Here is a 23,300-nt window from a genome sequence, read left to right as displayed (position 1 = left end):
TTGTGGTACACTTCTGGTGAACATAAGAATGGCCATACTGGGTCAGACCAAAGGTCCATCTAGCCCAGTATCCTGTCTACCGACAGTGGCCAATGCCAGGTGCCCCAGAGGGAGTGAACCTAACAGGTAATGATCAAGTGATCTCTCTCCTGCCATCCATCTCCACCCTTTGACAAACAGAGGCTAGGGACACCATTCCTTACCCATCCTGGCTAATAGCCATTACTGGACTTAACCTCCATGAATTTATCTAGTTCTCTTTTAAACCCTGTTATAGTCCTAGCTTTCACAACCTCCTCAGGCAAGGAGTTCCACAGGTTGACTGTGCGCTGTGTGAAGAACTTCTTCCTTTTATTTGTTTTAAACCTGCTGCCCATTAATTTCATTTGGTGGCCCCTAGTTCTTATATTATGGGAACAAGTAAATAACTTTTTCTTATTCACTTTCTCCACACCACTCTACATATCTTTATCGTATCCCCCCTTAGTCTCCTCTTAGTCTCCTGGTGCTGAAACTATGCCGAAGGGTAAGTGTAAGAATCTGTATCTTCCAAATGAGATATTAAATGTGCATAGTTTTGAGCTTTCTTAAATTAATTTTAGCTGCCAAAAACCTGAGGATGCATCCAATTTACTAAAATATTGAGTATTTACAAATTGAGCCATAATCTCTTCTCTGGTTGGTAGTTTGAAATGTTCTCTTTTCATAGCCTTGTTGAGGGGTCTCTGGAATCTAGGCATATGCGTAGCTGGTTGTTACTTTTCTCCACAACGATGAGGGAGCTTCACCCATTCTGCTGGCGCCTCAATTTTTTGTATTACTTGCGTTGCTTCCATACTTGCAAGTTCAGCCTTGAGTTAATCATGAAGTGCAAATAGCACCTTTCTACACGGCTGGATAACTGGAGGGACCTGCTTGTTTATCTGGATTATATGTTCACTCTGCAAGCAACCCAACCCTTGAAACAGGTCGTGATATTCCTTAAAGAGTGCCTCATAGCCAGGTTCAGTATGATCATGTAGTGAGAGCACCCATTTTACCAGACTGAGTTTATCACATACAGTCAGGCCTAAAACTGGTGTCACCTTTTTTGGCACTACAATGAATGAGAGCCTGTTCATGGTGCTTTTATGGTTGATGTTAACAACGCACCTCCCCTTCACTGGTATATTTGTTCCAGAATAACCAGTAAAAAGCAACAGAGGGTCCTGTGGCACCTTTGAGACTAACAGAAGTACTGGGAGCATAAGCTTTCGTGGGTAAGAACCTCACTTCTTCAGATGCAAGTAATGGAAATCTCCAGAGGCAGGTATATATCAGTGTGGAGATAACGAGGTTAGTTCAATCAGGGAGGGTGAGGTGCTCTGCTAGCAGTTGAGGTGTGAACACCAAGGGAGGAGAAACTGTTTCTGTAGTTGGATAGCCATTCACAGTCTTTGTTTAATCCTGATCTGATGGTGTCAAATTTGCAAATGAACTGGAGCTCAGCAGTTTCTCTTTGGAGTCTGGTCCTGAAGTTTTTTTGCTGTAAGATGGCTACCTTAACATATACCTCCAGACCAGTGGCAATATATACCTCCAGACCAGTGGCACCGCTATGGGCACCCGCATGGCCCCACAATATGCCAACATTTTTATGGCTGACCTGGAACAACGCTTCCTCAGCTCTCGTCCACTCATGCCCCTTCTCTACCTACGCTATATTGATGACATCTTCATCATCTGGACCCATGGGAAGGAGACCCTGGAAGAATTCCACCATGCTTTCAACAGCTTCCATCCCACCATCAACCTCAGCCTGGACCAATCTACACGGGAGGTCCACTTCCTGGACACCACCGTACAAATAAGCGATGGCCACATTAACACCACCCTATACCGAAAACCCACCGACCGCTACGCCTACCTTCATGCCTCCAGCTTCCACCCCGGTCACACCACACGATCCATCGTCTACAGCCAAGCACTGAGGTACAATTGCATCTGCTCCAACCCCTCAGACAGAGACCAACTCCTACAAGATCTTCACCAAGCATTCTCAAAACTACGATACCCACACAAGGAAATAAAGAAACAAATCAACAGAGCCAGACGTGTACCCAGAAGCCTCCTGCTACAAGACAGGCCCAGAAGAGAAACCAACAGAACTCCACTGGCCATCACCTACAGTCCTCAGCTTAAACCTCTCCAACGCATCATCAGTGATCTACAACCCATCCTGGACAATGATCCCTCACTTTCACAGACCTTGGGAGGCAGGCCAGTCCTCGCCCACAGACAACCTGCCAACCTTAAGCATATTCTCACCAGCAACCACGCACCGCACCATAACAACTCTAACTTAGGAACCAACCCATGCAACAAACCTCGATGCCAACTCTGCCCACATATCTACACCAGCAACACCATCACTGGACCTAACCAGATCAGCTACAACATCACCGGCTCATTCACCTGCACGTCCACCAATGTTATATATGCCATCATATGCCAGCAATGCCCCTCTGCTATGTACATTGGCCAAACTGGACAGTCACTACGCAAGAGGATAAATGGACACAAGTCAGATATCAGGAATGGCAATATACAAAAACCTGTAGGAGAACACTTCAACCTCCCTGGCCACACAATAGCAGATGTTAAGGTAGCCATCTTACAGCAAAAAAACTTCAGGACCAGACTCCAAAGAGAAACTGCTGAGCTCCAGTTCATTTGCAAATTTGACACCATCAGATCAGGATTAAACAAAGACTGTGAATGGCTATCCAACTACAGAAACAGTTTCTCCTCCCTTGGTGTTCACACCTCAACTGCTAACAGAGCACCTCACCCTCCCTGATTGAACTAACCTTGTTATCTCCACACTGATATATACCTGCCTCTGGAGATTTCCATTACTTGCATCTGAAGAAGTGAGGTTCTTACCCACGAAAGCTTATGCTCCCAGTACTTCTGTTAGTCTCAAAGGTGCCACAGGACCCTCTGTTGCTTTTTACAGATTCAGACTAACACAGCTACCCCTCTGCTACCAGAATAACCAGTCACTTATTTTTATTAGCCCTGGTTTTGGTCTTATTTTCAGTCTCAATCTTGTTCAGACAGAATATTAACATGAGCTCCTATGTCCAGTTTCAGTGGAATAATTGTTCACTGTGATAGGCACTATCCAGTCCCTCTCATCAGGCTTGCTAGATGCCAGAACGTCTATGAAAAACTTCTCAACCAGACTGTCTTTAACTGAATACACTTGACTTTTCTGCATTTGGGATCTGCAGCATTTTGCAAAATAATTATTTTTCCTTCATTTATGACAGTGTTTCCCAAAGGTATCACACTGTTCAGGGCCAGGCTGCGATCCACACCTTCTACATGATTGTCTGTTCCCAGTCTTCCCCCAGCAGTGGTTTTCATAACGAGTGGTTCCACTCTTTGATTTGACCTATTCTGGCTATATTCTTTTGTATTCAGTACACGGATAAACCCTTGTGGTGAATCCAGCTCTTTAGCTTGTGCTTTCACAGTTTCTGCAGCCCTGCATATTTGGAGAGCTTTTTCTAAAGTTAAGTCTCTTTCACACAGCAGTCTCTCTAACACATTGTCTTTAATGACACAAATGATTCTCTTTCTGACCAGAGACTCTGTCAGCTCACCAAAGTCACAGGTTTTACTGAGTTTCCTTAATTCTGTGACATGTTGTCCTACGGTGTCATCAGTTTTTTGCATGCATGTAAAAAATGTGCGTCTCTCAAAGGTTTTATTGCTTTTAGGCAGGAAATAGTTCTCAAATTTAGTCAGTATTTTACTTAACTTCGTGTTTTCACCTTCCTCAAACTTAAAGTTGTTATGAATATCCAATGTTTCTCCCCCAACAACATGCAAAAAGACAGATTTCACTTCATCATTTTTCAACTCTGCCCTTGTGGTTGCTAAATACAATTCAAATCTCTGAATGTTTTTCCAGTTCTCTACAACACTGCCTGATAATTGCAGACTGGATGGAGGTTGCAACACATCCATTTTTGGCTAGTAAAGCAACTGCTGTGCTCACCAAATACATGCAAAAGCCTCTGTGTGTCCTCCATGTGCTTCTTTAGTGCCTCCCTTTGTCTCTGCTTTCAGTTGCAAACACAAGAGTTAATTTCAAAACGACTGCAGTTTCCTTCTCATTCAGCACTTCTGACACCATGTAACAATCTTGGGGTTCATTAAACAAATCAGTGAATGAGAAAGGAATAAAACTTTAATCAAACAAACTGGAGAGCTTCTTCGGTAATCTGCTGTACACAGCCATGCGGTGTTCCCATCCCCTCCCTCCCACACTCACAACATAGTCCCTTACAAGGGAGCATCTCCAAATCACAATCTTTCATAAACGTATCTCTATAGTTTCCAGAGGAACTTTGCTGAAATTGAACTGAATCAAACAGAGGCTGCAAAATCTTTTCCAAAAGAGTGCAATTAAATTGTGCAGTGGGTTAATCCATGAAGCCACAATTCAATCATCTTTTAAATATCAAAGGAAAACGACTCTGTAGGTCTCAACTAATCAGTATTTGTCCACATCAGAAGAAATATCACACACTGAAACCTTCTGGACAGTGTCTCCTCCTCAGAGTTCCAGGACTGAAAAAACACCTGAAGACTGAGGGATATCTGCCAAATTACATATGGAAATTAGCATGGAATCTGACCGTTCTATGCCTAAAAACCATTTCCTTTAAAAGTTGTCAGTTACTTTTAAACTGGAATCAACTTTAAAATGAGACTGCAAACTCGAGAGAGAAACTGTGTTGTTCTGCTGTCCTTAAATTCTCACTCTGCACCCACCACTGTGGTATGTGAGTACCTAGCAATGGTGGTCTTGTTTCTTCTGTGTTGTGCCTAGCTTATTCCTTGCCACAACAGTAGCAGCAGCAGCACATCATCCTACAAGCTGATCTTGTTTCCACTATATATCAATATTTAAGTATCAGTTCCATGCACAGTGAATGCTTGTATTTGATCTGCCAAAAGCCCTGGAACCCTAGCCATGTTTAAATGACAATACATTATAGGGAGGAAAAGTTGTTTAAGAACAAAGAGTGGCCTGAACAAGAGAAAAAGATATTAACAATAGTTAACCTTACATTTAAACATTTATTCTTTGTGTCTACAATTCCAAAATGGACTCCATAAAGCTGGTCAGAACTGCACCATTTTAACAAATTATGACAGCGTTTTACAGTTCTCATTACCATACAATCACCATATTTAAAAGGAAGCATATATTCAGTTCTCATGACAAGCAGGCTACCAGTACAAAGCACAAAGTGACAATGTCTACCTAGTGTGTCTACAATCTAGTAAAATATTTGGCGTTTCCTCAGTTTGAAAAGAAACCATCTGATATGCAGCATAGACAATTTTCAGTATAATCCTCTGTGTCACTCTGGTAAAAAAATTGTCTAACATGAGTTGCAAAATGTAATTTTTATATAGGAGAGGAAACAAGTGAGGCAAATATTTAGACACACATCATCTGTTCAAGGCAAATTATGATTTTACTTGTCATTAGTTGGCACTGCATCAAAACTTGGAATGAAAATCATCTTAACATTACACAATTAAGATTCCCCTGGCATTAGCTCATGTTCAGTGCTCTTTCACCTCAGTCTATTGCTAGTAAGTGGATTTAAAGTGTTTAAATTCCAGAAATTATTGCCCTGAGTCAACAGTTGACCATTTGATTATTCCTTTTCACAATGAATATAATTTACCAATATTTTCTTGTCAGTGTTTCAAGTTACTATTCCCTTCTGTATTTTCCATTTTAAACCATTCATAACCACCCTATTATCCTGAAACTTCTGAAAGTTCACCGGTGAGCATTTCTCTAGCCAGGATAGAACTTCTGCATACATTTAAGATTGACTTGATTAGGCCTTGCAGAGATAGTGGGCTTTCAGGAAATAGTGGGGTTTTTGTTGTTTGTTTGTTTGAAATAAAACCTATTTGTGTAAAGCTATCTCCCCAGAACAGATGGGGCCTGAAATATATTATATTCCTGGATTCAAAATAGGACCTAATACATAGTCCTATTTTTCAGAATGCAGGGTAAGCTTGAAAAGTTATTCCCTTCACCATGCCTCAGCTCAAAGGATTGACAGAGTTAGAAGCTCTGTTGGCATGTAACTGTTCCAAACTTTGTAAACTTAGACCTGGTCTACACTTAAAATTTAGCATCGCAATGGCACTCAAGGGCATAAAAACAACACAGCAATGGCACTAAGGGGCGTGAAAAATCCACGCTGAGCACCGTAGCTATCCCAACTTAATCCCCAGTGTAGACACAGCTAGGCCGATGGAAGAATACTTGTGTTGACCTAGTTTCCATCGCTTGGGGAGGTGGTGTTCCCACAGGGACAAAAAACACCCTTCTATCCCTGTTATGCTAGGCCACTATAGTCCCTATAGCGTAGATATGGCCTTAGTCAGTCAAACAGTTCAGGTCCAAGGAGGTTCCAAACTGACAGCAGGATATTTGATTCGATTATTAGGTTAGTTTGCATGTCAAATAAACATGGATGGTCTTTATCACTTCAGAACAAAACAGTATACAGCATATTTTCCACGTCAATGTTTTAAAATATGTTCTAAAAACCAAAACCAAGATTTTCAAAATAAGGTGCCTAAGTTTTGTTTAAATTCATATTTAGGCACCCAGAGTGGCCTGATTTTCAAAAGCACTGAGCACCCAGCAGCCCCCCTTGAGTATCAAACTGCAAATTGATCAGCTCTAGTAACGATATCACAATAGGCTGAAATCTCATCTACCTCACTTTTGTCAAGAACTGAAGGGGGAAGGAGCTGAGTTATTAACCTCATTCACATGACAATATTTTTCTTGTTTTAAGATTTAATAAATAAGCTAGCTGCAGACATCTTGCTGACCAGGATAAATTGTGTTCTATATAATGTCTGCTAACTGGCATTAAATCCTTGTCCCAGCACATAAGAGTACGGGTGCAGGATTTAACCACATTTAATTGTGGGATGCCGAACACGGTGTGTCTTAATTGATAAGGACTAGTCAGATCTGCACCAGCTAACTTATTTCTTCATAATCACATTGAAACACATCCTAAAGCTATACAATACAGACAAGGCCTTAAACCCCGCTGCACCTTCCACCAAGGAATACAGAAGGTGAATGCAAACCAAAATAAAACGGACCTATAAACTACTCATTTCCATATTTTCAAATGTTATATTTTCGCCTTAATATTTCAGTTATATAAAAAGGACAATGTGTGACAATTGAAATGTTCTAGTAAGATTTTAATTCTACCTTTCACATACATACACACGAAAGAAAAAACCAAAACCCCAAATCTTGTCTCTGATTTTAACTTCAGAGAGAAAATTTTAAGATTAAGTTAAAGCTCTAAACAACGTCAAATTAAAGCCTTACGATATTTATGTCTATGCCTTGGATACTTCTTTCCCTCGCCTCACCTCTTTTTGGCCACAGATGTGTGTCATTTTCCAAAATACAGGCTCAATCCTGCAGAGACTCATGAAAGTAAATAGTTTACTTGAATTACTGACATGAGTGGTTATACAAAGTTTATTCCATTTTGAAAGCTCCCCCTGCTCTAAGTGACATTTGCTACACTCAAAACAAGGAGTACTGGTAAAACTGCTAATCTCTCCAGACAATAGAACTTCAAGTGCTTCCATTGTACATCAATAGTATTAAGTTAACTTATTACTGGAAAATATTTAACATTTAGGGGCCTCTGCAGTTTTATTTGTTTTACAATGTTGTAATAGAGGTTACCATTGAACAATTACCAGAAAGAAACTTTCCCCCATATCGCATTTAAGAACCTAAATATGAAATGAAGAAATAGGCACTAAAGTAAATATTTCAACTTTTCCTTTAAAATAAAAATCTACAATTAAACTTTGCATACTTAGAGCTCATAAAATCCTAAGCAGATAAAAAACATCATCTTCTGTGACATAAGGAAGACAGCTGGCCCCATCTGTTTCAAAGTAGAACAGAAACCTAAAGCTTCTGCATTATACTTACATGTGAGGACTGAGTTCATAAAAGTTTCTGTTCCTGTATTCTTCAACTTTTTCTGGTGAATAAATGGGTAGCGGTCTATATGGGTTTATTGATACAACCACACTGCCAATGTATGTCTGTAGGAGAAAAATAATGCAGAATACAGTGTTTTAATACTCAAAAATGAGATTTTATTCTGACCTGTCATTAAAAAAAAAATAAATCAATTTTTGCTGTTATATTTAATTCATCAGTTCTGTGTGTCAGGAAAACATTTGCTGAGAAAAACAACAACTTTTTTACAATGAATACATTCAAAACATTCATTTATACACTAAAAGCCTCTCAAAATCTCTCTCAGTTAAGGGCTCTTAGGTTCTACAGAGATAAAAGGAATAAAAACAACAATACTGACAGACTCTTTAAGCAGCTCCTTCTACATTGTACAGGCAGACAGCTCCTACTTTAAGTGGGGATTAATTTTTGAAAGAATTATCAGGGCTCTGCTTTGCTGCATAAGGGAAGGGTGTGTTTATATAAAATCAAAATGAAATAGTTCTATGTATTTTCCTAAAGAATTTTTAAATATTACACAATTCCAACTAGTCTTCAATATTTAAAACAGAAAACAAGACAATTTAGTTTAATTTTTCAGACCAATAAGCCAACCTGAAAGTAATTATTTAACTCTTCCCCCCAACCCCCCTTTAAATAGAGGGCCTCACTTATAAGGTGCATCGGTTAGCAAATTTCTCCATTGTATATGCAAGTGCATATAAAGTGAAGATGGCATAAAACAATGAGCACTTTGTTACATGATGTACAAAGCAGAAATTACTCATTGTTCATTAATACTTTATGATGTTCTGTCCAGGGAACAAACACTAAAGCTGCACAAACATTATTTAAAGATCAGAGTATCAAAAGGTTTCCACTAAGTGTTTCAGATCAGCTACTTACCAATATTTCCAATGTTAATACTGCTTAAATGACATAGCACATGGCAGAAGCCAGATTATCCAACAGATTGGGTGACACCCAGGGCCGGCTCCAGGCACCAGCCGACCAAGAACGTGCTTTGGGCGGCTCCTTGTAAGGGGCAGCGGGGGGCGCTCGGGGGGTTTTTGGGGTTTTTTTGGTTCGGCGGGGCAGCACTCGAGGTTGTTGTTGTTGTTTCAGCCGGGTGGCGCTCGGGGGGGGGGGGCTTGTTTTTGTTTCCGCAGCATGGCGTGGCGCTGGGGGGGGCGTTCAGCGGCGTGGCACTCGGGGGCGGGGGGGTTTCGGTGGGGCGGTGCTCAGGACGGGATATTTCCAGGGGGAGGGGAGGGAAAGGCTATTACGGTGGGGCAGCACTTTTTTTTTTTTTTTTTTGCTTGGGGCGGCAAAAAAGTTAGAGCCAGCCCTGGTGACACCAATTCAGTTTGAAAAGTAGACCGGAAATCAGAAAAACTCTGGAAGTACAGTCCTGAGGAGCCCTTAACCTAACCATACACTGAAACTCCTCAAGAGAACTCTCCTCAGGACTAGAGTCTACAGCAAAACTGTGTATCAGCAGAGCTACAGACCTATGGCACTCCTATAGCTGTGAAAGAGTTTAGATTCAAACCCTTGCGCTATGTCTATACTAGGAACTAGGGGTGTGAGTCTCCTGCTTGTGTACACATACTCATGCTAGCTTTCGTCAAGCTACCACAAGTATAAATAGTGATGTAGCCATGGTACCACAGGTCGTGGCAGTGAAGGCATGGCAAAGCCAAGCCGAGTACATACCCACTGGTTTCAGGCAGGCTGGTACCTGCGTTATTCAGCCATATATCTCCACTGCCGCTACCCTGATATTTATACTCACGGTAGCTTGATGAAAGCTAGTACAAGTAGGTGTATATGGAGAAGAGGAATCTCACCCCAGCTCGTAATGTACAGGTAGCCTCATATGCCCCATAGGAGCTTAAAAGCTACAGCAACCTGCTATAAATGGGGAGGTTGTCAAGTCAGGATACAAATAAGTGAGAATTCTTCTGTAGTTTTTCACTTCAAGCCTGAGGTATAGCTTTTATTGTGCGAATTCTATGTGTAATTGCAGTCATCCAGGGAGACTCAGAGGAAAAGTAGGGACAGTTCATTCTTATCTCTCACTGGTTTGTTTATTTATTGCAGCACTCTTAACATAGCATGATACAATATAACTGCAGCACCTGGACAGAAGATCAGGGCTCCCATTCATGTAGTGCACGGCAATCTGCACCTAAATACTACTGCAAGATCACTGGATTCTGATGTATTGGTGTGGCAGACTGGAAATTCTGCAAAACATATCTCAGACTCCGCAAGAACATACTGCTTCAGCGTGCACCGAAACTCAAGTTTCTAGTATCATTCTTCACAGCCATGAGGATTAGACACAATTTAAAAAATAAAATTACATTATGGGACATAATTATCCAGCAAGTGGTGGATTCCACAGCAAATTTAATGAATGCAGAATCACAGAATATACATACTCCAGGTAGTGGGTGTCACCCTTGATATTCACCATTCAAGAACAATAAAAATACTATATATAAATATCAGTATTAGTGGCAAAAAAAAAAAAAGGGCAAAAGATTTCAGGCCAAGATTTTAAAGAGTGATCAGGGATTTTGGGTGCTCCACCTTAACACTGAAATGGGCCTAATTTTAAAAAGTGCTGATCACACACCATCCAAAAACCAAGCATCACCGGTTGAATACCGAAAAGCTGATGCAACCAAAATCAGTCACTTTTTAATATCTTTCCATCTATAGTACTTATATGCTTCCACTCTTCCCCCAATCCATCCATCACTGCTGTATTGTAGTGCCTCGCAATCTTTAATGCATTTATCCTATGAGATAAGGAAATACTATTATCTCCTTTTTACAGATGGGAAGTGAGGCACAGAGAAAATAAGTGATTTGCCCAGGGTCACATTGAAAGTCTGTGGTGGAGCAGGAAATTGAACCTAGGTCTCCCCCATCCCAGGATAGTACCCTAATCACTACACCACCCTTCCTCTCTGGCCTTCTACGTTGGCCTTTATGCCCAGGCTGATACTGTCCTTAATTGTGCTCTTATGCCAGATTTAGATTTTTTTAATCAGTGGGGTTTTTTGATCTATACAGAGACATCCAAAACAAGTCAATGCTTTCCCTCATATTAAAAAAATTAAATGTTTACCATTTGGCAAAAAAAAGTTCACCCTTAAGCAGAAATCTTGAATGTCAAGTTTCACCACAGACCATATTTGTATAGTCAAGTTGTAAATCTGTGATAAAGGCTGCCAGCATCTTTCGCCCCATTTAAATAGAGTTGCACAAATGACACTGCCTAGATAAACAAGAAGTTTCAGTGTGTATCTTCTAGAGACTCCTGTAGTTTATCTTTGCAATGCTTGTTGCCTACAGAATGAATCAGTAGAAACCACCGTTGACCATTATACAACTACAGCTGCCCTGAGATATAATACTTCACTAATTGTGTGTAAGACTTACTATTTCTAAATAAACCCCATATTCATCTGTTTTAGAGCTGATCAGATTATTTACCAACAGACTATTGTTCCGGTCAGAAAATACCAATTCATCAAAAAAAAAAATCAGTGTTCTGCGGGAAGGTGTTGATTTCCACGGGCTTGTCTAAACAGGACATTCACGCTCTGGCTTGCTGTGCGGTAATCTAAAATGCACTAGTTTGACGTGCAGTAACATCCCATATGGATGCTGCTACAACACCCGGAAAGTTCCAGAGCAGTAACATCCCATGTAGATAAGCCAACTGAAAGTTAGGACCAACATGCCTGGTTTACTGCCAGGTCACCCACCTTCCTCCCCAGTTCCTAGGCAGCGTGCCTAGCAAGCTACTAGGGAACATAGGCACACTGGGTGTCTGGTCTCATGGCAATCCTCCTTGGAAGACAGGCAGCAGATCAAAAAAATTCCATTCTCCTAAAACAGAATCTTTTCAGTCTTTCCCTCCCACAAAAAAAGTTTCGCCTTTTTTTTTTTTTTTTTTTTTTTAAACCCTTTCTTCCGATTCAGGATGTTGGCAGGGTGAGGGAGAGACACAAGATTTCGAAGTTTTTCACAGGAGGGAAAGACTGTTTTCTGGTCATCTCTAATCTGTTTGTGTTGCCTTGCAATAAAAAGCAAACAGTAATCTTCCACCGTATCTACTCTGCCCCCTGCTTACACAGAAGTTGGGAAGCCCACCAATCGATAAGTCTATGGATCCTTGCTGAGAGTAACCAAGTGATCCACAAGAGTAACAGGCCCTGCGCATGTTGTTCTGTGATCTTTATATACAGACTCCCGGTGTAAGATTCTTCATTGCAGAATTATTTAAAGTTTCCTCTCATGTCTCAAAGAATTCTAGAAGATTGCAAATGCCAACAGAGCTCACTGCAAAACTATTGCCAAAAGGCAGTAAAGAGAGGTAGGCAGGTCTTGAAGGAATTCATCTGAATATACACTCTATCATCAACAAGGGTCCTCAAGAAACTGAGGAGGGAGCCCTTTAAGCTATTTCACCACTATAATACTATGCAGTTTAGCTGCTGGAGTTCCTTGAAAAGCTTTAGGATGGCAAGGTAATGAAGGACAGGTAGAAGAAAGAAACCTTTGATTTTTTTAGTTTTGAAAATAGATATTTAAAGAACATTTATTTAGAACCAGCCTTGTACAGTTAAGCATTGCTTAAATCATGTGTTTTGGGAATAGAAGTCAGCTGTTCATTGTCAAACATGTACAAAACCAGACAATATAATCCTAAAATAACCAATATTTCAAAAGGTCAAGCAACTATATACAGACAAGGACATACACATTATGCCTATTTTAAAAACTAAGCATGCCAAGAAATCATTGCTTTGGACTAAAAATGGCTTAGATGAGCTAAAAAGTTTCCTCCCCTCACCCCCTTTAAATGAATACCATACAGCAAGTAAGATACCTAATAGTTATTTGCTAGTGGTGGTTGATCCGATTCCACATAACCAGGATGACCACCACATAAAATCTTCGTTCCCACCAGAATTCTATTATTAGTTCCCCCCCTCCTCCCAAAAGGCTTAATTCCTTGAGCATGTAGTAACATTCCAGTAATGAAAACCGAATTCCTGGAGTAGTGGGAGAAAATACAGTGGCAACCAGAGTATTAAAAATACTCTTCATTTTCCCAGTGTTCTTATATTAAGTTGAAAGCCAAGGGATGTGTCTCATGATTAAACCACCGAATCCAGTCAAGAGATCTAGATTTCATGCTTGGCTTTGCCACAGACGTCTTCTGTGAGCTTGGACAAGGCCTTAGATTCTCTTGTACCTTGGTTTCACCATCTACAGTTACCTAAATCCTCCTGTTTGTTACACCCATTTCTTGCATCCAGTCTTAAAACCTAAGAGGAAATAGTTTACCATTTGTGTTTCATAGCACCTAGTACAATCCGGCTTTGAGCTGACTTGAGCTTCCAGGTTGCTATGGAATAAAATCAATCATCCAGAGCAGCAGCATTATAATACACCAGCATTTCACCTCTGGCAACTGGAATTCAAATTCTGACAAGGTCACATGCGAATCCATGTGGTGCTCTTATCTTAGTTCACCAATATCAACGTCAGCCAAGCCACCACACAATGCGGACAATTCATTTCTATTGACTTGAGAGGTTAAGATCTGAAGTAGAAAGAATGTTGCAGTTCAAAACAGGATTGGCAAAGTTATGTAAGGAAATAATGCAACTAATATGCCTGTTTAAAGCCAGTATTGGGAAGTCTCATTTTCAAAGACACTAAATTCATTTTTTTTATTTTTCTAGGAGTGAAAGGGAGGACAAAAAGTTATGTCAGCTTGGGTAGGGGAGTGTAACAGCATGGAATAATTCCATAATTAAGTCACTGACGTCACTTTTGACATAATCACAATGCAATGCCAGATCATCATAGCACAATTCTATTATGGCCGTCTGCAACTCTGTAATAAAACATCTCTTCCCTTTATCCCCCAGTTGCATGGAAGATGGCACAGGATAATAGCAGCTCTGGTCCATTCAATTTGGCCAGCTCAACTTACCAGGTATCAAGAACTGTGATTTGCTTTGGTGACAAGAATTAAGGTCACACTGATGTAGCCAACAGAAGAAAAAAAAAAAAAAGACAGCAGCTTTACCTCGTTTGTCAACTTTTCACACAAGCATAGGATGTTGTGGAGTTGGATGGAAATGGAAAATTTGGGTTTGTAGAGGAGATGTTGGCTCTAAAAAAAACCCTGAGAATTGGAGGAGGCAGTCATTTCACTATGCAGCTGAAGAAATATACAACGTCAGACATTTTACCAAAACAGTACTCCCTGCACGATGATTAAAATGCTCTGACTAAAGACACTAATCTGCTGACTGTACTGCAGCCCAAAGCAAAATACAGAACACAATGTGTGTGTTGCCACTGGCTAACTAAATATTAGATGAAAGTATACTTGCCTGGTTTTAAGTACACTACCATACATGTTTAAGTCAGCTGGCGATGACACGCATAAAACCTGACCTTGGAGGTAGACTGCACAAGTAAGCTGTGTAGAAGAGCACCAAGAAAGATCCAAAACAAAACTTGGGGGAAAACAGTCAACTTAGACAAAGGAATGGAATTGTTGGGCAAAAAGCAACAGGAATTTAAACAGGATTATTTCCTACTCAAAATATCACAGTCCAAAGGGCAGTGTAAAAACAAAATCAAATATGCACCACAGCCCCCTAACTACTTCCATGAGGGATGATTTAAATACCTAGATAAAAGGAATCACCCAAGCAATACAAAATGCCGGGGGATGTAGAGAGGCATAGCCACATGCTGAAAGGGCTGGAGAGAGTTACAACATGCCCTACCTTTGGGAAATTACTGAAAACTAGTCATTTAGGGCTCAACCCTGTGAACTAAGCACCCTCACCTCCTATTACTGGAGCCAAGGAGAGTTATGGGTGATCTGCACCTAGTGGGACAGAAACCTTATTCATTTTGCCAAGTTGTAGATCCAAGCACTGGAGTGAGAGTAAAGTGTTGTCCTTATACAAGGTACATATTGGGCAAGGTGAAACAAGCTCTGATTTCACACATTTTCTCAAGAGCACAAAACTCTCTCTCTCTGCTGTAACATTTCTACTAACCTCAGGACCATCCTGACAGACGCTAATGCCAGTATTGACAAAATAGATCAAGTGCATTATCTAGATTGGCTTCAACAATACACAGCTGAAGATATTTTTAAATTATATATTTTATACCTATAAATATAGGTTTATGAATAGTACTCAGAATTAAAAATGGAGCATGCAGTGAAAGTGGCGAGGCAGTCAAGCCAAAGAAGAGTCAAGCAATGCAAAAGAAAACACTATCTAAACACAACTGAAAATAAAAGTTTGATAACTTTTTTAAAAATAAAGAATTGTTTTCATGAACAGTAAATGCAGATGCAATAGAGTCTGTTCCAAGAAACTTCTTCACTCAATATGAACAAGCAACAATGGATGGAAAACTTTAAATGGAAACACTAAAAGTGTGTTTTGGCCAGAATGTTTGTCATTAGTTAAGTAGAAATAGAATGTAAAAATACACATCATTGTACTGGAACTCAGGTTAATTATATGGAATTACATTAAAAGTTCTGCATGGCGAGAACCATGTGTTTACTTATTTTTAAAGTGCTTAGCAAATTTTGGGGCACTTAAAAATTACTCAGTTAACACTTTATGGCATTTATGAAATGGAAAAACAAGGGAGAAGAAACAGCATGGACTACAGTGGTTGTGCCTTTGCCATATCCTTTTAAGTTCCCTCCACCATTTCCACAACGAACTCCAGGCAGCCATCTTATTTACAGCACTAACAGTACTTTTTTGTCCTCTCCGCAGGATCTATGGGGAACAGAGATGTCCCCTCCTTTGAGGCCTCCCTGTAACTGAGCTCAACTAGCCCATGTCCCCTCTCTCTTCTCACCCCATGGGACTTCCTTCCTGCCTCCTTATCAGCCTTGGGCTAATTCGCTCCTTAACCCAGCCAGCCAGATTATCAAATTACTTCCATCAGCTTTCTGAAGGGAAACTAATTCACATCTGTCATTCAAAGTGCAGGCTCACCTGTTCACTTCCTGCATTCTGTCACAGAGAGTAAGGAAGGGTTACAGCTAATTAAAAAGTCAGCATCAAATAGGGTAACCAGACAGCAAGTGTGAAAAATCAGGACGGGGGGTGGGAGGTAATAGGCACCTATACAAGGCAAAGCCCCAAGTATCAGGACCGTCCCTATAAAATTGGGACATCTGGGCTTCCTAGCATCAAAAGACAGACAAAGTGCCACCTTAACTCTGTATTTCCTGGGTTTCTGACATTTTGAGGGATTTTTACCCTAATATTCTCATATGGTATCATGCACCCAAACCACTAGTACATGCCTGTAATTTTATCCTCACATTAATGAAATGTCAGAGGAGAAATTTCCTAGTTTTCTTCCCCCCTCCTCTCTCACAAATAATCCTAACATATATCAAGGAACAAATGAAGCATGTGCACCTCACTAATACACCTTCTACCATCCTTGAGAAATGCAGCTCATCTTCTGTAGGCCCTATGTCTGTGCACACAAGTATGGCATGATGGACGTGGGTCGGCTCTGTAATATTTTGTGCATACTGAATGTGAACTGGTTATTTGGGTATGAATGTTTGGTTTAGTGGGGGGAGTGTGTAAGAAAAGCAAGCTGGAAGCAAAATAATGGCTCAAGATAAACTGCCTCCCACTTCCTCTTCCCATCAAACACTTCAGCGCTACCAAGAGACAATGCCCAAGCCAGTAAAAGTGAATATTGCAACTCCTGACTCCAGTCATGTTCTAGAACTTGTTTTGCTATGCAGGGCCAAGGCTGGGAAACCAGAGAATGCAGAGGATCTCTGGCTGGATAAAAGACAACTCCCTCTGTCTCTAAGGGGGTAGCTATTGTGGTGGTTGCTGAGGAGCTATTCAGACTGACACACACTCCTGCAGAGGTGTCTGAAGGAGCATGACCCACCTGCCATCAGAGGATGGTAAGCCTATGGGCAATAGACAGGTGGGTAGACTGTAGTTTTAAAAATTCTCTCTAGATGTTTTGTTCTTATTTTTAAGATTAAATAATACTTGGGTTTAAGAAGGCTGTCTGGTCACTCCACTGACCCAAAGCGAAGAACCACAGGTGCTGAACCCAGTCGAAGCTTCTGGGTAAGCATGGTGGATGCTCTGTATCTGAGTTCAATAGCCCAGGGCCTGGTCTAAGACTGGGCAAACTACACGCTTCCATCTCAGAAGAGGTCAAGACAGCAAGCCTGACACCTAAGGGGATGCATTCAGAGATCATGAAGGGGACAGAGACGCAGCTGGCCCTGCAACTGTGACATACTGCTCCATCTGTGTAAGCTGTATCAAGCCCCCAGCAACCTTTGAGACTTATCAGGGGCTCACATTCCCCCTACAAGTGCCTTTTTCCTAAATGAAAGCTAACATTTCCAGCAGTCATTTGACACACTATACTAAGCGCACATTTTCTAACATTACTAAAGTGGTGATCATTTTTACAGTTTCACATTAAACTAAATTTTGATCCTGAACTCAAGATTGCAGCTTTTTTTCCTACAAAGTGGGGACAAAAGTTAGAAGAATTTTGGAACTTGTATGTTTAAGAGATCTATTTTTACAGTAACCTAACTCAGAGCTATTAAGAGACAAGGCTTGTGCTATTAGCTCATATCTTATAGCTCTTCAAATTTTACAGAGGATTTCTACCTCTACCCCAAATAAAACTTATCAGTTCTGAGGTAGTTATGACTATGTGTCAATTACAGAGTGTGAACCAAAACCAGGCTTAAAAATGGAACCTCAAGAGCCACTGCCCTTGTTCCATAATGCAATTAATTGTTCCCATTAAGAAAACAATAACAGGAGCCAATAATCCTACATCTCTGTTCTTTATAGTGACAATAGATAGTTGAGCTCTGACTCAGAGGGTGAATGGGGACACAGGGAGAGAAGACAGATCCACAAAGAACATTTGGTTCAATCTTCCCTAAGTCTTCATCACTTTTTCAGATGAAATGCCTGACACATCAGGAATGAGTACTGAGACACAGTCTTGCTGTGCTAGACAGAATCGTAGGGAAAGTCCTGACCATTTCAAGATGGGTAGGCCAGAGATAGAAGTAAAGCTGAGTGGAAAAGTAAAATTTTACTGAACAAACAGGCTATATTACAAGACAAAAAAATAAGGAAAAACAGGAAGCACTCTCAAGTTATGAAATAACCATACCACAAGCCAAGCCAGGAGCATATGACTACTTATTCCAGGGGTTCTCAAACTGGGGGTCGGGACCCCTCAGGGGGTCATGAAATTATTACATGGGGGGTCGTGAGCTGTCCACCTCCACCCCAAACCCCACTTTGCCTCCGGCATTTATAATGGTTTAAATATATAAAAAAGTGTTTTTAATATATAAGGGGGGGTCGCACTCAGAGACTTGCTATGTGAAAGGGGTCACCAGTAAAAAAGTTTGAGAGCCACTGACTTATTCAACCTAGGTTATGACTATGACCTCACCCAAGAAGTCCCCTCAAGTTGTTATACTGAAACATCAAAATATGCAAGCTTCAAATGAAGATAAAACTGCACCATGTGTTCAGCACCATACAAGTTAATTCCTGATCAGAGTTGCTCACACATGCCATGCACAAACAATCCAAAGCAGAGACTAAATGCACTGGGAAACCCAGAGGGAGATTCTATTTTAGAGTTTTAAAAAAAATGATGAAGTGAGAGGGGAACATTATAGCTGACTTCAGTTAGCCTTTGAACCCAAGGAAATGGGCTTTCAAACTGGTAAAATATAAATTGTTTATAAGACAGAAAATCTTGTGACCCTGTTTCATTTCCACCTTTCCCCTTCTTACAGGTCAGCAAAGCTCTTTGCTGCCAAAGAGTAATATATACGTTTATATTGCAGTTCAAATCTGAATTTGGGGAGAGGACTAGGATTATGCCAACAAGCAAATGGAATCAGGGTAATAGAAAAACAAAGAAAATCTATATATTACATGATGAGGAGAAAAGCTTCTTTTACCTGAAACAGAGGGTGGGAAGAAGGGGAGGTAACAGGACTGAAGAAGGATAGAAGGAAGAGAGGACTGAGGGTCAGGGTTCAATATTTTATTTGCCCCTCTCCTAAGAAATCTGATGGCCCCACCTTGTTTGCTTTTTATTTTTTTAGGGCTGTCAAGTGATTTAAAAAGTTAAGCACAATTAATCACACTGTTAAACAATAGAATAAGATTTATTTAAATATTTTTGGATATTTTCTACATTTTCGAATATACTGATTTCAATTACAACATATAACACAAAGAGTACAGTGCTTACTTTATATTAATTTTTGATTAAATATTTGTGCTATAAAAACAAAAAATAATATTTTTCAATTCACCTCATACAAGTACTGTAATACAATCTCTTCATCATGAAAGCTGAACCTACAAATGTAGAATTATGTACAAAAAAACCGGCTTTCAAAAATAAACCAATGTAAAACTTTAGAGCCTACAAGTCTACTCAGTCCTACTTCTTGTTCAGTCAGTCACACAGACAATGTTTACAATGTCACCTGAAAGTGAGAAAAGGTGTTCACAAGGCACTGTTGTAACCAGCGTTGCAATATATTTACATGCCAGACGTATTAAAGATTCATATGTCCCTTCATGCTTCAAACACCTTTCCAAAGGACACGCATCCATGCTAATGAGGGGTTCTGCTTGATAATGATCCAAAGCAATGCAGATCTGTTCATGTTCACTTTCATCACCTGAGTCAGATATCACCAGCAGAAGGTTGATTTTCTTTTTTGGTGGTTCGGGTTCTGTAGTTTCCACATCAGAGTGTTGCTCTTTTAAGACTTCTGAAAGCATGCTCCTCACCTCATCCCTCTCAGATTTTGGAAGGCACTTCAGATTCTCAAATCTTGAGTTGAGCGCAGTAGCTAACTTTAAAAATCTTACATTGGTATCTTCTTTGTGTTTTGTCAAATCTGCTGTGAAAGTGTTCTTAAAATGAACAACATGTGCTGGGTCATCATCCAAGACTGCTATAACATGAAATATATGGCAGAATGCAGGCAAAACAGAGCATGAGACATACTATTCTCCCTCAAACAGTTCAGTCAATTTAATTAACACTTTTTTTTTTAAACGAGCGTCATAAGCATGGAAGCATGTCTTCTAAAATGGTGGCCCAAGCATGAAGGGGCATACAGACGTTTAGTATATCTGGCACATAAATATCTTGCAATGACGGCTACAAAAGTGCCATGCGAATGCTTCTTCTCACTTTCAGGTGACGTAAATAGGAAGCCGGCAGCATTATCTCCCGTAAACGTAAACAAACTTGCTTGTCTTAGTGATTGGCTGAACAAGAAGTAGGATTAAGTGGACTTGTAGGCTCAAAAGTTTTACATTGTTTTGTTTTTGAGTGAAGTTACGTAACAAACAAAAAAATAAATAAATCTACATTTATAACTTGCACTTTCACAATAAAGAGACTGCATTATGGGGTTGTGTGAGGTGAACTGAAAAATACAATTTCTTTTGTTTATCATTTTTACAATGCAAATATTTGTAATAAAAATATAAAGTGAGCACTGTACATTTTGTATTCTGTGTTGTAATTTGAAAATGTAGAAAAAACATCCAAAAATATGCAATAAATTTCAATTGGCATTCTATTGTTTAACAGTGCGATCAAAAGTGCAATTAATCAGGATTAATTTTTGAGTTAATTGCATGAGTTAATTGTGATTACTTGACAGCCCTGTTTTTTTTTTTTATTATTATTTTTGTTAAGGTCCAGAAGGAGGTAAGAAGGCAGACGAGTTAAAACTTGCTGGGTGAAGTTAAAGGGGGGAGGGGAGGAGAGAGGCAGGGGAAAAAAAAAAACACAACAGGGGTGATATTATGGAATGAATCTATTGTAGACCACCAAAATCAGGTGGAGGATGATTTTAGGACAAACAAATTGCCAAAACATAGCACAGGGTAGTAATGGGGGATTAACTGCCAAGACAGCTGTTGGAAACAGTAACATCTTGTTTCAGATAGTGGAGGAAGTAACCTAACAGGAAGGAATTGGTTGCAAATCTAAAGGTTGAACTCAATTCGATGGACGTGATCATGTAATGATAGATTTCATGATTTTAAAGAAAGGAAGGAGTGAGAGGAGGAGAAGAAGAAGGACAAGGGACTTCAAAAAAGTAGAATTTAACAACCTCGAGAACTGATAGGTAAGGTGCCAAGGGAAGAAAACTTGAGGGGAAAAGGCATTCAGGAGAACTGGCCGCTTCTTAAAGAGACAGTATTAAAAGGCATAACAGCAACTATTGCGATGCAAAGGAAAGACAGAAAGAACAGTAAGAGGCCAATATGGCTCCATCAGGAGCTCTTTAAATGACCTGAAAATCAAAAAAGAATCCTACAAAAATTGGAAACAGTTACAAATTGCTAAGGATGAGTACAAAACAATAGCACAAGCATGTAGAGACAAAATCAGAAAGGCTAAGGCACAAAATGAGATACACCTAGCAAGGCACATAAAAGACAAAAAGAGGTTCTTTAAATATATTAGGAGCAAGAGAAAGACAAAAAATTGTAGATCCACTGTTTAGCAGAGAAGGAAAGCTAATATCAAGAAGGCCGAGGTGCTTAATGCCTATTTTCCTTCAGTCTTCACTAAAAAAAGCTAACGGTGAGCAGATAGCTCAACACAATTAATATTAACAACAAGTGGGAAGGAACAGGAGCCAAAGTAGAGTAAGAACAGTTAAAGTATATTTAGGTAAGTTAGATGTATTCACATCACAGGGCCTGATGAAATTCATCCTAGGGCACGTAAGGACCTTCCTGAGGCCATCTCTCAATCATTAGTGATGATCTTCAAGAACTCACAGAGGACTGGCTGGGTCCTAGAGGACTGAAGGGCAAACATAGTACTTACTTTTAAAAAGTGGAACAAAGACCTGGAATCGAAGTTAGGCTGACACCTGGAAAGGTGCTGGAACAAATTATTAAATAACCTATTTGTAAGGAGATAGAGGATACTAGGGTAAATAAGGAATAGCCAGCATGAATTTGTCAAGAACAAATTGTGCAAAACTAATCTAATTTCCTTCTTTGACAGGATTATTGGCCTAGTGGATTGGAGGCGGGGAGACGATGGGCTACCGACGCGATACCTTGATTTTAATAAGGCTTTTCACTTCACACAGCCCCACATGACATTCTTGCAGGCAAACTAGGGAAATATGGTCCAGATGAAATTACTATAAAGTGGGTACACAGCTGGTTGAAAGACCATACTCAAAGAATAGTTAACAATAGTTTGCTGTCAAACTGTGAGGATGTCTCTAGTGGGATTCCACAGGGGTCCATCATGCATCCAGTACTATTCAATAAGTTCATTAATGGCTTGGATAATGGAGAGAAGAGTGTGGTTGTAAAATTTGCAGATGACACCAAGCTGGGAGGGGTTGCAAGAACTCTGGAGGACAGGATTAGAATTCACAATAACCCTGATAAATTGGGGAATTGGTCTAAAAACTACAAAATGAAATTCAATAAAGACAAGCGCAAAGTACTATACTTAGGAAGGAAAAAATCAAACGTACAGCTATAAAATAGGGAATAACTGGCTAGGCAGTCACACTGCAGAAAAAGTATCTGGGGGCTATAGTGAATCACAAATGGAATATGAGTCAACAATGTGTTGCATCTGTGAAAAACGCTAATATCAATCTGGGGTGTATTAACCGGAAAGTCATATCTAAGATATGGGAAATAATTGGCCTGCTCCATTCAGTACTGGTGAGGCCTCAGCTGGAGTAGTGTGTCTTGTTCTGGGCACCACACTTAAGGAAAGATGTGGATAAATTGGAGACAGTCCAGATAATTGCAAGAAAAATAATAAAAAGGTTTAGAAAACAACCTGTGAGGAAAGATTAAAATAACTGGGCATGTTTAGTCTTGAAACAAGAAGGCTGAGGAAGGACTTGATAAACAGTCTTCAAATATTTTAAGGGCTGTTATAAAGAGGATGGCGATCAATTGTTCTCCATGTCCACTGAAGGCAGAACAAGATGTAACCAGTTTAATCTGCAGCAAGAGAGATTTAGGTTAGATACTAGGAA

At 40.0% G+C, this 23,300-nt stretch overlaps 1 protein-coding gene across 4 annotated transcripts in view; it reads right to left on the bottom strand.

Annotated features, from left to right (window-relative positions):
* MYO1B (myosin IB) overlaps positions 1–23,300 on the bottom strand; it is a 199,827-nt gene that overhangs the window by 137,972 nt on the left and 38,555 nt on the right. For all 4 annotated transcript variants that reach the window (XM_034785198.1, XM_034785200.1, XM_034785199.1 and 1 more), the window contains exon 3: positions 8,075–8,190. In XM_034785198.1, coding sequence (XP_034641089.1) covers positions 8,075–8,190 — 116 coding nt within the window. The remainder of the gene's footprint in view (positions 1–8,074; positions 8,191–23,300) is intronic.

Source organism: Trachemys scripta, chromosome 11 (genome assembly GCF_013100865.1).
Source record: "Trachemys scripta elegans isolate TJP31775 chromosome 11, CAS_Tse_1.0, whole genome shotgun sequence".
Classification (NCBI taxonomy): Eukaryota; Metazoa; Chordata; order Testudines; family Emydidae; genus Trachemys; species Trachemys scripta.
This window is presented reverse-complemented; position numbering and strand designations above follow the sequence as displayed.